At 53.5% G+C, this 14,090-nt stretch overlaps 1 protein-coding gene across 3 annotated transcripts in view; it reads left to right on the top strand.

Annotated features, from left to right (window-relative positions):
• FBLN2 (fibulin 2) overlaps positions 1-14,090 on the top strand; it is a 68,564-nt gene that overhangs the window by 31,415 nt on the left and 23,059 nt on the right. For all 3 annotated transcript variants that reach the window (XM_070360587.1, XM_070360586.1, XM_070360588.1), the window contains one exon: positions 13,833-13,944. In XM_070360587.1, coding sequence (XP_070216688.1) covers positions 13,833-13,944 — 112 coding nt within the window. The remainder of the gene's footprint in view (positions 1-13,832; positions 13,945-14,090) is intronic.

Raw genomic sequence — 14,090 nt, 5'->3', positions numbered from 1 at the left:
GAAACGGGGAGTGTCTCCTCCTTCAGCCTCGGTCGGGCTGCGTACGCATCCCGTGGCAGGCGCTGTGGTCCTCCCTGGACACGTATCGGTTGGGGTGTTACCGCCCGGGACACCCATAGCGTGGGGGGCCGTCATCCCCACCTCACGGCCGAGGTGCCTGAGGGACAGAGAGGTGATGTCCACGTGCAGGGTCACTGAGGGCGGTGAAGTGGATGTTTGCCGACCGACCGCCAGTGGCACCTCCTGGGGTTCGTCCAGCTGCCTGGCCCGGGGAGGGGCTGGTTTTCCCTGTGGTCAGAAAATCGAGGCTCCAGGTGCCCAGCTCCAGCATCACTGCAGAATGAGAGGGGACGAGGCGGCATGACCTGTCACTTTAGATTTTCCAAAAGATGCCTCGGATCTGGAATTTTGAATCAAGTCTGCAGATCTGTAAATGTATATCAAGGCCCCAGCAAAGTGTGCAGTGGGCACCAGCTTGCTGCCATGGTTTAGACTCACAGAGCGCCAACTGCCCCTAATTATACGTCTGGGACACAGAGGCCGACGGGGGGGCTGGCAGACTTCACAGCGAGCTCAGAGGGTGGGGTCTCCAAAGCTCCAACTCCTGGCCCAGCGGAATCCAAGTCCAGAAAATAGGCTCTAGGCTCCTGGAGAGGGTGACCGAGGGGGCTGCAGAATGAGCGCACTGCAATGGGGGTGGTCACCCCCGGCCTGGAGGGGGGCTGTGACCTTAGGCCTAGGCGGCTGTGCCCAAGCGGGGACCCAGCTCCGTCCACGGTGAGCAGGCCAGGCGGTGGATCAGGGTCAGCTGGACGCCACCTTGCAGCCGGGGAGCGGCGTGTGCTTCCTGAGACAGGCGGCCCCAGCTCAGTGCGCCAGGGTGGCTCACGGGCCCACGCTGGAGGGAGGCATGAGGGGCAGACGCCGACTGCCGGGTGGAGGAGCTGTGGGAGTCAGAGTGGAGGCTGGGCCATGGAGACCTGCTCAGAGAGGGGAGAGGCCGGCCTGTTTCTTTCCTGCCAAGTTGGCCCCACCTGGTCAGGTGGGTGGCCTCGGGGGTGGGGGCTGGTCGCTCAGGGAAGGTCTCGTGATTCCTCGCCCATCACCACCTGGCCCCCAAATCCTGGATCCCGGAACAGAGAGGCTGAGGGTGTTGTCTGTGGTGGCCCAGCCCGGGGGAGGCAGAACAGGGCTCCGGCTTCCCAGCTCTGCTCCCAGTGACATCCAGTTTAGGGTCCTCAGTGGGGGTGAGGGTGTTACCCATCTCTTCACGGTCCCTTCACTTTGAATATTCGCCAGACACTGCAGACTGCGGGGGATGGGGACAAAGGATGGAGATATTTGCGGGTGGGGTGGGGAAGAGATCTGGCCAAGATCTAGGTTGGGTAGGCCACGTGTGTGGGTTATGAGAAACGGAAAGTCGCTGGGCGGGGTCGCTGGGAATTTGGTTCCAGAAGGACCCCAGCCTGGCCCAGTGGCCTCCCACTTGGGAACACTGGAAACCTTGCAACCCCTGACCCTTGCCCAGTATGCACCCCCCCACCACCCCACCCCACTGCCTCATCTGATGACGGACTCCAGGGTGCCCGCTGCCCCTTCCCCAGCCAGGATTTTTCATGTCCCCTCTGCTGATGCTCTGCTTCCTGTTTGCGTCTCATCTCAGAACAGAAAAAAAACTTGTCCAGGTTTTTTATGTGATTTTTTTTTCTTTTTTTTTTTCTAATTTTATTTTATTTTTAAACTTTACATAATTGTATTAGTTTTGCCAAATATCAAAATGAATCCGCCACAGGTATACATGTGTTCCCCATCCCGAACCCTCCTCCCTCCTCCCCCCATACCATCCCTCTGGGCCGTCCCAGTGCACCAGCCCCAAGCATCCAGCATCGTGCATCGAACAATGTTTTTGATGAGTCAGTTTTTTTAAGATGGAAATTGAAGTTATATTTACATTTCTCTTAGAGTAAATACTGGCTCTGGAAAACCCAAATTGCCTTACAGATAAACATCTCTTATTAAACTGTGTGCATGTACAATGAACTGGTAATTAAACTATCTGGAGAGAACAGGAAAATAGAATGATGTCGTTTACAAGATTCGTCTATAAAACGAAAAATTATCCCAAGAACTGGAATGCCGTCAGACTCTAGTTTGAGCCAAAGCATCGTCTGGGGTAGCGGCCGTTTCTGAAGCTCATAATGAACAAGAGCGAGTTCATAGTTCTTTCTAAGGAGAACAGAATCCATGTCAGATGTCTTGGTTTTTCTGCAGTGTGAGTAACACTGCAAGCCTGTGCTGGGGTACGGGGGTCTGCAGAAGCCTCTAGAAGCACAGCAAGGGAGTGCCCCCACATCTGGGGCCACCAGGAGCCTCGGCAGGGGCTGGGCTGGCCGGTGGCCGAGGTGAGCCTGGGTGGAGGGAGGGACAGGTCTCCTTCCAGACGAAGGCCACTCTCATGGGCGTCCAGCCTCGGTCACGTGCCCTGCGTCAGAAAGATGCTTGCAGTGGTCTGCTTCTAGACTCCTCTCCCAGTGACTCGTTCATTCTTAGGGCGTGAGCTGTCCACTGCAACGTCCAAGTGCTTGGGTCTCGTTGTTCCTTCCTTGTTTCTGGGAAAGTTATCTTCTCAGAGAACAAGGCTGGTCCCGTTCAGTTTGTCAGCGTTTGCCTGCAGGTTCCATGTGCCCAGTGGCTCTTTCTGGGGTGGCATCCGCTAACCACGGTGCCCGGGCCCCACACACCTCTTGAACAGAGCAGAGCCTGTCAGGAGTCTCTGCATGGCCCTGATCAGGGCAGCCTGCTTTCCTACAAGCGGCTTTTCTCTTTTCCCGTGGTGTTGGCTTCTCATTGATAGTGAGGGTACCAACAGCCCTAGCTCTTTCAAATGCCCACGACAGACCCACACCCCTACTCCCTGGGAGGCCGGGAGGGTAGGACTTGTGCTGGTCATGCGACCACCCCCTACCGCCTTCCAGAGCTTCCCAGGACTGGCTGGAAGCCTGGCACAGCCCGTCCACATCAACAAAGCCCACCGTAGAGCCTGCAAGTAACTGCGGCTCTGCCAGCCACGGCAACCAGCATCTCAAGTACCACCTGCTACGCCAGCCCCCACCAGGTTGGGACAGACCCTCTAAGCGGCTTGGGCTCGGGAAAGAAATCTCAGACCCGTAACTGTCCATGGCTTGTTCTTTCTCTCTGGTTTCAGTTACCGCGTGCACATGCGTGTGTGATGGACCCGGTTGAGTCTGGCACAGTATTTGCAACAGAAATAAAGACATCTCTGGGTACATTGCTACATGCTGTGGTCCTCTACCTAACAGTCGCAGCGCCCTCCTGCTGCGTGCATACTTCTCCGCCAGTCCCCAGAGAGCTGCCTCCAGTCCCTTTTGTAAAGGAGTATCTAATCAGGGACGATGAGATCTTTTCCGGTTCGTGTTGTTTTATTTCTTGAATTTCCTTCTTTCTGAAAGCTTTTATTAAAGAATACCATGGAGGCTCTGGAGCATCTTTTCATCTAGATTAATTTAATAGTACTCCCTTAAAACTTTCTTATGTCTTACTATATAGTTCTATAAAGTATCATGTCTGTAAAGCACAGGGATCTTCATAAAAAAAGCTTAGTAGGTTCCAGGCATCTCCACCCGGATCAAGACACAGAACATCTCGAGTGGGCCAGACTCTTCCTGGTGTCCCTTCTCGGCCGGTTCTGCTCTCCCTCCCCCCGCCCCACCCCCACCATGGAGCCACAAGGCTGACTTATCGCTATCAATGACTCCTGCCTATTCTTGAATTTATTCTGTGTAATGGGAACCATATGATACAGTTTCGCTTGCGTTTAACTTCTTGAGTTCAGGACCATGTGTTTGAGAGTCATCCAGACTGCTGCGTGTAGCAGTAATTCATTTTAAAATGCTGCTCTTTATTGCTCTGTCGTAGGGATAAATCATAGTTCATTGATCTGTCGTGGTGTGGATGGAGGTTCGGGCTGTTTCTGGTGAGTGAATGCCGTGGCTGTGGACATTCTGTGTGTTTCGAAGGGCGTCCACCCAGCAGAGGAATTGCTGCATTGGAGCTGTGGCCAGCCCTGCCAGTCTTCCAGAGTGTCACCAGTTTCTGTCCCCACCAGCCGTGAGCAAGACTCCAGCTGTCCCCGTCTTTGCCAACACTGGATGTGGTCTGTCTGTTTCATCATCGCCAACCTGGTGGCCGTGTAGCCGGATCTCACGGTGGCTTTAATTTGCATTCCCTCGCATCTGATGACGTTGAGCACATTTTCATATTACTGTTGAACAGTTTGTTGTTCTTTGCCCATTTCTAAATTAGGTTTCTTTGTCTTGCCAGGCCTAGGAATTCTTGAGATGTTCTGGGGATACATCTTTAGCTGGCTCACAAATGCCTCATCTCATTCTCTGACTTTTCTTTCCACTCTCATGATGACTTTTTCTGATCGGCACATTGCAGACGCTGTCTTCTGAGGAATGAAGACTTCTCAGTTTCGTGAAATGCACTTTATTGACCTTTATTTTTATGGTAATGTATTTTTTGCCCTTTTCAAGAAATCTTTGTCTACCCTGGAGTCATGAAAATATTTTCCTTTGTGACATTCTAGATCTTTTAACTTATTTCACCTTCCACATCAGATCTCGTTTGTTTCTCTGGGTGAAGTGAGTAGGAGTCAAAATTCCTTCCTTTTTCTGTACAAAAGCTTTTAGGTTTAATCAGGTCCCACTTGTTTATTTTTGTTTTTATTTCCATTACTCTAGGAGGTGGGTCACACAGGATCCTGCTGTGATTTACGTCAGAGTGTTCTGCCTATGTTTTCCGCTAAGAGTTTTATAGTTTCTGGTCTTACATTTAGGTCTTTAATCCATTTTGAGTTTATCTTTGTGTGTGGTGTTGGAGCGTTCTCATTTCATTCTCTTACACGTAGCTGCCCAGTTTCCCGGCACCAACTGACTGAAGAGGCTATTCCCCCGTTGTCTCTTCTTGGTTCCTTTGTCAAAGATAAGGTGCCCGCAGGTGTGTGGGCTTATCTCTGGGCTTTCTATCTTGTGTGTATCTCTGGTTTTGTGCCAGTACCATACTGTCTTGATTCAAATGGATATTCAGTTGCCTCCAGTCTGGGTGTTGAGAAGCCCGTCTCCCCGCCAGCCCCCAACCCTACCCACTGCAGTCTCCTTAGTCAGGATCTGGTGCGTGTGAGTAGGTTTTTTCTGATCTCTCTTTTCTGTTCCATGGTCAAGCTGTCTTTGCACACTGCCCTGAGTTACTGGAGTCCCTTGGGAACTTTTGCCGTCTGGCTGCCTGACTACCCCTGGCTGGGCGTGTGGTCGGGGCTGCTGTCTGCTCACCTCTAAAACGGGGCTGGGGATGGGACCTTGTCCTGTACCTGGAGGGACGGTGCTGTGGCTGCAAGCTGGCGCCCACCAGGCCAGAGATCTACCAGTGAGCCAGGGTGGCCGGGCACCTCCCAGGTCAGGCTGGGGTAGTCAGCGATCTAGCCAGTGAGCCAGGGTGGCCGGGCACCTCCCAGGTCAGGCTGGGGTAGGCGGTGATCTGGCCAGTGAGCCAAGGTGGCCAGGCACCTCCCAGGTCATGCTGGGGTAGTCGGCAGGTGGGTGGGGTGCTGACTCAGGTCGGGGGAAGGAGTCAGTGGGCACCCCCCACAGGGAAGCTAGGCGGTGAGAGGGGCTGTGAGGGGCGGTGGTGCTGGGGGCCTCCTGCCCTGGGGGAGGGATGGAGGCCTCTCTGAGGGGCTGGATGGCCTGGGCCTGGCAGCTGGGCTCAGCCCAGCCACTCCTGCTGGTTCTCAGCCATCATGTCCGGGATCCTGGGGCGGGAAGACAGCGCTCAGAGTCTCGCTTGTCTGTCCATCTTCCAGTCATTGTGAAAGGCGTCCAGGCACAGCCAGGGCCTGCAGGTGACCCCTCCCCCCAAGAGCACGGAGCACCGGCGCCTCAGCGTTCCCCGGGCTGTTTGCTCAGGCCCCGCAAACATCCTGTCCAAACAGGGCGCTGGTGGCGGTGGCCGCCCATCACCCTGCAGGTGGACATTTTTCTGCAGCATTTCCAAAGCCGCCATTCTCTAGGGCTCTGATGTCTGGGAGAGGGCACCCTCTGGAGGGGTCACGGCCTCCGGGCTGGATTGTTCTGGGCCCCCCCGTTTCCTGTGATCAAAGGAGGTTAGAGTCCCCAGAAGCTCAGGGTCTTTTTTGTAACAGTACTTTTCTTCAATAGGCAATACCTGCCTGCGATAAGGAAAAGACATAAAAAGTACAAAGGAGGCCAACAGTGAATGACGGGGTGCTGCCTCCCCGCCAGGGCCGGGCCCTCGCTGGGCACGCACTGCTACCCCCTCCTGAAACCCTCCGTGTATGTGCCTGTGTCCCTTTGGAAAGGTCCTGCTGAGTCGTGCCTGACTCTCGGCGACCCCACGGACTGTAGCCCACCAGGCTCCTCTGTCCATGGGATTTTGACAGGCAGGAATGTTGGAGTAGGGTGCTATTTCCTCCTCCAGGTTTGAAGAGGTCGGCAGTGGCTTACTAGACGCTGCTCAGCGTGAAGCCTGTCTTCTTTGCTCTTTGTCGTCTGTTGGGAAATTGTTGCACGGAGTTGCATGAAGATCTCACACTGAGCGCGTCCTTTTTGACACTCGTGTGCGATGCGGCGGTCATGACACCAGCTGTTTCATCGCTGCCCTGTCGGCGGGGCTGGCTGGGCCTGCATCTTCGCTGTCTCACGTTCCGGGGCAGCTGGTATCCAGGACTTGCCTGTGAGTGCCCGCTGTGACCTGTGAGCTGTTAGATTTCTCAGAGGGGAGGCGCTACATCACCCCTCTGTTTCTGCGCTGTGTGCGTTATTTTCTCCCTGTTGTGGTTAACAGCACGTAGCGTAGCACTCGGAGTTGTAACTGGTTTTAAATGTACACATCCGTGGCACTAGGTACGCCCACCCTGTTATGTAACCATCACCACCCTCCCCACCGTCCAGCTCCCGAGCGTATTCTCTTCTTCCCAAACGGAACCTCTGTCCCCGTTAAACACTAACCCCCCCGTCCCTGCCCGCTGCCCTCAGTAACCTCTCCTCTGCTTTCTCTCTCTGTCACTAGAATCCTATGTAAGTAGAATCCTCTGTGTAAGTAGAATCCTCTGTAAGTAGAATCCTATCACACTTGGCCTTTGGTGTCTTGCTTGTGGCACTTTTAGGGACAAAGTTGTTCAGGACTCTTTGCATCTTCAGTCTGAGAATTTTCTAGCCAGATGATCTTTTCCAGTAATGCCTTTGTTATGGGGTATTTGTGAGTAGAGGAGCATGGGGCACTTGCTGGACGGTGGCGGAAGGGCTTGAGGTGGGTACCACCTACCACAGCACCAGCCGTGGGGGCAGAGGCTGCGGCCGCCTGCCCGGTCACCACCATCCTCACTTCTGCAGGCATGAGCGCCTCGTGTTCGTGACAGCATCATCGCCTCAGAAGGCGCTCTGCCCTTCTGTGGGTTGGAGCTTCCCCTGAGAGGAAGCTCAGTGTCTGGCCATGACGGCTGCTCCCTCTAGGCCGTGTCTCTGCGGTTTGCCGTGTCTTCGTGGGGCATGGTGTGCCGTGTGCCCCTTTGCACCACATGGACCTGCCCGCGTGTCCACCTTCTCTTGGCCACAAATTCAGAGACAGGAAGCAGAACAGAGGTCACTGAGGGTAGGGGGCAGGGGCTGGGGAGTCCAGGAGGGTCCTGAGGTTAGCGCAGGGACGACCCGGGGAGACGTGGTCTGGGGAAAGTCAGTTACTGGACAGACCTTGGCCTTGGGAGCGCCAGAGGGTGCCCCGGGCTGGTCACTCAAACACATGTGCAGGAGCAAGCCCAGATGAGCTCAGCCAACCAGGGTGTGGACGCACGGAAGAGCCCTGGGCCAGAACTCTGTGGGCTTGGTGCCCAGGAGCTTAAAAAGAGCCCGAGAGGCGAAGCTTGCGACCTCAGAGGGGGTGATGGGTGGGGCAGGGGTCCTGGGGGTGCTGGGTCTGGACGAGGAGCCGGGGTCCACACCTGCTGGTCTTGGCTGGCCCTGCCTCCCGCTCCCGCGCTGCGGACGGTACCGGGCAGTGCTAGGCTTGGTCCCGAGCTGATCCCCCACCCGCTCCAAGTGGGTGGCCCTCCCAGCCTCAGGGGTCATGCCCCTGAGTTCCTTTGTCTGAGAAAGAGGGGAAGCCAGCGTGGGGAAGACTAGGACAGAATGGTGGGAAGGCTGCCAAGTGCAGGCTGGGACCTGGCGTCTGCTGGGGGGGCGGGGGCAGGAAGGGAGCCTGCTCCGTCCACAGGGCAGAGAGCCTCCTCCCGGGCTGGCGCTGAGATTCTCAGACAGGGCCTCCAGGATCGGCTGCATCAAGCCGCCCCGGCGCCCAAGTGGAGAAGCTGAGGCTGGAGATGGGAAGTTGAGGTGTGGGACGTCCAGCTCCCCGCCTGATCTCGAGTGGGCCTGACAGCGGTTCCCACCCCTCATAAATGCCTGTGGAGATCAAAGCACCTGGCTCCCACCTGGCTCCTGGCCGGCACTCAGCGCATTCCAGCCGATGGTGTTACCCTGATACGGCACCCATCTCCTGCCATCTGGCTGAGCCCCAGGGGTCTGTTGCAATCTGCTAATCTTTAAGGCCGTCTTGGAGAAGGCTTAGGAAGAAAGAATTCAGTCCAGTGAAAGAAAGGACGTTGTGTGCTGAGCTGAGCGGAAAGGGACAAGCTGCCTGGATAGAGTGAGCTCCCCACCACCAGAGGTGTTCAAGCAAGGCGAGACTCCCACGTGCCTGGAGTGGGATGGGAGAGGATTAAGTGTGGGTGGTGGCGTCACTCTCAGGGGCCACAGAGACTCAGGCCCCTACCCTGAGGGGACGAAACAGACAAGTGAAAAAGTAAGCTCATAAATAACAGGAGGGTCTCACATAGTGATACGCGCTGTGCGGAGACTGGAAAGTGAGTGACGTGATAAGATTGGGGCCGTGTTTTACCATCGGGTGTTTTCAGCTTTTATCCAGTTGCTTGGATTAAGGTTTTCCTTTTTGCTTGTGAATTGTATTTTCTTTTTTCCCCTAGCTCTATTGAGATGTTTAACTGTTGTTCAGTCTGTGAGTCGTGTCTAACTCTTTGTGACCACACGAACCGCAGCATGCCAGGCTTCCCTGTCCTTCACTATCTCCCTGAGTTCACCCAAACCCATGTCCATTGAGTCGGTGATGCCATCCAGCCATCTCATCCTCTGTCATCCCCTTCTCCCCCTGCCTTCAATCTTTCCCAGCATCAGGGTCTTTTCAAGTGAGTCGGCCCTTTGCATCAGATGGCCAAAGTATTGGAGCTTCCAGTGAATATTCAGGATTGACTTCCTTTAGGATTGACGGGTTTGATTATTGAGATATAACTGCTGTATAATATTGTGTAGATTTAAGGTGTACGATATGATGCTTTGATATACACATAAACAGTGAAGTGATGATTACAGCTAGGTTGGTTCACACACCCGTCGGCTCGTACAGGTCTCGTTTTTGTTCTTGTTTGTGCTGAGAACGTTTCAGATCTCTCATGGGGTGTTCAAGGGTGTAACACAGCGCAGGTAACTGTAGGCACCGTGCTGCGCATTAGGTCCTGGGACCTACTCGTCGTGTAACCGGAAGCTTGCGTCCTTTGACCAACATCTCTCCGTTCCTCTAACTGCTCACCTCGCCTCGCCACCCACCCCAGTTCTTGGCGACCATTCTACTCTTTCTGTGAGCTTGGCTCTTTTAGATTCCATATGTAAGTAATATTACAGTATTTCTCTTTCTCCATCGGACGTATTTCACTTAGCGTAATGCTCTGAAGGTGCACCCTGTTGTTACAGATGGTAGGATTCCCTTCTTGTTTATGGCTGAGTAATACTCGTGTGTGTGTGTGTGTGTGTGTGTGTGGCGTGTGTGTGGTGCTTTATTCACTGTCGATGGACACTCAGGTTGCTGCTGCATCTTGGCTTCTATAAACAGTGCTGCTGTGCACATAGGGACGCACGCATGTTTTTGAGTTTGTGCTTTTGTTTCCTTCAGATAAATGCCCAAAAGTGGGGTAGATGCGAGTTCTGCCCTTAATGTTCTGAGGAGCCCCCACACTGCCCACAGTGGCTGCCCCAGCTTGCATCCGCACCAGCAGCGTAGGAGGGTTCTCCCTTTTCTCCGCAGCTTCAGCAACACCTGCTGTCTCTTGTTGTCTGGGTGACGTGACAGCCGTCCTGCCCGGCGTGAGGCGGTAGCGCGTCGTGGTTTGACTCCGTTTCTCTGATGACAAGTGATGTTAGCGCCTTGTCACACCTCTGGCCACTCACATGTCTCTAGAAAAACGTCTCTTTTAGTCCTTTGCCTACCGTGAAAATAATTTTCGGTTTGCTGTTGACTTGTATGGGTTCCTTATATATTCTTGTTAACCCTCTTATCACATACCTGGTTTTCAGCTGTGTTCTCCCACTTCATAGATTGTCTTCATTTTCTTGACTGCTTCTTTGGCTGCAGAGTCTTTTCAGTTTGACATAGTACCATCTGTTGACGTTTGCTGCTGTTGCCTGCACTTCTGGCATCATTACCAAAAATTTGTTGCGAAGACCACTGTTAAGGATCTTTTCCCTCTGTGGTTTCTTCTAGGAGTTGTATGGTTTGAGTAAATCGTTTTGAGTTGATTTTGGTATATGGTGTGAGGTAAGAGTCCAGTTTAATTCAGTGGATTTTATTTCTGAAGAAGCCTCTCTTTATCCAAAAGTTATTTCCTTAGGTTTTCTTCTAATACTGCCCTTATAGATGTGGAATTTATTTTTGTGTGTGATGTGGGGTAGATACCAACACCAGATATTCAGTCCTTTCCCCACTGGGTATGAATGCCACCTTTATCGTATACTAAATACCCACGTACACATAGTTCTGTTTCTGAATTTTATTTTGTTGCATTCATCTCTTTGTCTTTTTAATTATTAAAACTTTAAGGTGTGCTCCTCTTTATTTCTTTTCATGGATTTTCTTGGGTATTCTTAAGACATATCCTCTTTGCGGTGAATTTTAGAATCAACTTGATAAATTTCATGACGAGCTGTTTTGGATCTCGGGGATTCCACTGAAGCTGTAGATTAAGTAAAGGAAAATGGACATCTTTAAGGTATTTAATCTTCTCATCTAAATACATATTATACATTTCTAACAAAGTATATGGTTATATCTATGGTGGTTGTTCAGTCACTAAGTCGTGTCCGACTCTTTGCGACCCCCTGGACTACAGCACGCCAGGCTCCTCTGTCCCCCACTGTCTCCTGGAATTTTCTGAAATTCATGTCCGTTGAGTTGGTGATGCTATCCAGCCGTCTCATCCTCTGCTGCCCCCCTTCTCCTTTGGCCTTCAATCAAGGTCTTTTCCAATGAGCTGGCTCTTACCTATTAGGCGATTTTTTTCTTCACATAGATTTAGTGTATTTACCATAGATTTATTTCCAGGTTTCTTTTTAGTATGGAACTTCTTTTCTCTTACCTTTTCTATTTAATTGTTGCTGGTGTATGGTAAAGCCACTAATTTGTATGTGTTGATTTTTTCTACCAAATAATAATAATTAGTATTCATTTTAGTACTGTGTCAACATTGATTCCTTTGAACTTTGTAGAGAAATGAAACCATAACATCTGCAGGGAACGACAGTCATGTCTTCTTTTCTAATGTTTCTGCCGCCTCTTTTCTTTTTCTTGCTTTATTGTGTCTGCTGGCATCTCTCAGACAGCGTTAAACAGGAGGATTAGTGGATACTTTTCTGCCTGCAGTGGGGCACTGTCTGCTGTTTCACCACTGGGCGTGATGTTTGTTACTCGTTTTGGTAGACACTGATTTTCAGGAATGTTTTGCACGCCTCCTGGTGCCTCAGAACAGCCTTCAGGTTGATATCAAAGCCTACTGCCCCTGCTTTCAGAAGGGAAATTGAAACTCAGGAAAGCTTGGTGACTTGAAATGCACACTACGCCAATGACGCAGATGGTTCTTAGTGAGCTCTCCGTTGCCAGAACCTTGCAGGCTGCTGGTGTGTCCTGATGCCTTTCTTCCTCAGCGCTGCTGGGTTCTGTGAACTGCTCAAGGACATTTAGAGGTCCTCATAGGCTTTGGCAGCTGTGCAGCTGTGGGTCTGCATAACAGAGCAGGGCTCTGAGTCTTCAGGGAAGAGAGATGACTGTGCACGGCAGCCCCGAGTTGTGGACCCAGGTACGACGTAAATCTGTGAAGCTGTGCTGCCCCTCAGCACGTACATAGGCGTCCAAGTTAGGCTTCGTCTTTGAATGTCATTTGTTTTCAGACTGCGGAGGCAAATGGTTGCATCAATTACCTCCCTCATTTCCTGGTTCCTTATCATCTTAGCAGGACTCTCTCGTTTTATTTATTTATTCCTGTTTATTACCGACTCGATGAAGATGAGTTTGAGCAAGCTCTGGGAGTTGGGGATGGACAGGGAGGCCTGGCGTGCTGCAGTCCACGGGGTCGCAAAGCGCTGGACACGACTGAGCGCCTGAACTGAACTGATCCTCTTTCCCCAGGGCCACCTCTCCCTCAGTCTCAGCCTAGGCAGTGATTTTCCTCAGTCTGTCTGGATTGCTTTTTTGCTTTTCTGTGTTCCTGCACAGCGTACACTTGTGATTTGCACGCAGCCTTCTCAGTGCCGTTCCCGCCCAGTGCTCTGATCCCTGCTGCTGCTGGTTGCCGTGCGTGTTTGTGTCCAGGTTCAGTGTTGTGCAGACATCTCGCCTGCTGCTTCTGACTGCCGTGGGGCCCTCCGTGGAGGACGTCCCCACGTTCCGTCCACGACTCCCGCAGTGATGAGCACTCCGGCTGCCTCCTCACCACTGGCATAAGCCTCACTGAAGTGAGCATCCTCGAGCTGCTGGAATGTGGGTCCGTGCGATGATGACTGTCCTGCCGTAGACACCGGGAGCAGGACCGCTGGGCCCGGGACGCCGATGCGCCTAACTGTGTCCGAGGGGCCAGGTCTCCACCCGGACTGGCTGCTGCGGTCACCTCTCCCGCGCCCAGGGCACCAGGGCTCCCGCCTGTGCCTGGCATTCATCACTGTTTCCCATTTTTCTGGTTTCACAGATACTCTATTTTGGGGGTTGATTTTTTTCATGTTTATTTCTAGGAGGTTACTGTATTTCTCAGTAACAACTCTTTGTCAGTATAGACGTTCCAAAAACACCTCCTAACCTGTCAACAGTCTGCTGTATTTGTCCACGGAGTTCTTGGTTATTCAGAGAATGTTAATTCTGAGGTAGGAAAAGGCATCCATGTTTTAACCTGTGGTCCGTGCCTTTAAGACCTTCTCCCAAGCCCCAGCTCCTCCCGCCCTCCACAGTCATCACACCCGTTCTCCCCAAGAACTTTCCCCGATGATGATGCCACTGCTCATGTGTTGGTGTCTTATCTGGTCCCTCAGAGGCAGAGTCTGGGTCGGAGGTTCTTGGGCACTTTGTGGTTCGTTCGGTGAAACTGCCCAGGGAGGGGACCGGGGAAGGAGCTGATGATACTCCGGTCCCACTGGGCTGTCCCCTTGGAGATGGAGTGGGTCCGTGAACCCCGCCTGGCCGGCTCCCCCCGGCTGGACTTGCCCGCCCAGGCAGCTCTGCAGAGACGGTCGTGCCTGCGAGCTGCGGGCTAGCAGCCCACGTGGTCGGCAGCAGGTGGGCGAGGCCGCTGCCCAGCGATGGACGGGGATCTGGCCAGGCGCCGGCAGCCTCCGTACCTGCCGGGCCTGCACGCCTGGGCACCGCGGACCCCCTCCAGGCACTGACTCTGCCCGCGTTGCTGCCCACAGTGTCCACGAAGGACCTGATCGAGACGTGCTGCGCGGCCGGGCAGCAGTGGGCCATCGACAGCGACGAGTGTCTGGACATCCCCGAGAGCGGCGCCGAGGGCGACGCGTGCAGGTAGGCGGAGCCGGCTCCGCGTCCCGTGTCCCCAGCCCCGGACCCCACGCTGCCCCGGGAGCCCGCTGCACACGTCAGGTGCCCGCCCCGTGTCCCCAGCCCCGGACCCTGCGCTGCCCCGGGAGCCCGCTGCACCCGTCAGGTGC

The sequence above is a fragment of the Bos mutus genome, chromosome 22 (genome assembly GCF_027580195.1).
Source record: "Bos mutus isolate GX-2022 chromosome 22, NWIPB_WYAK_1.1, whole genome shotgun sequence".
Classification (NCBI taxonomy): Eukaryota; Metazoa; Chordata; class Mammalia; order Artiodactyla; family Bovidae; genus Bos; species Bos mutus.
This window is presented reverse-complemented; position numbering and strand designations above follow the sequence as displayed.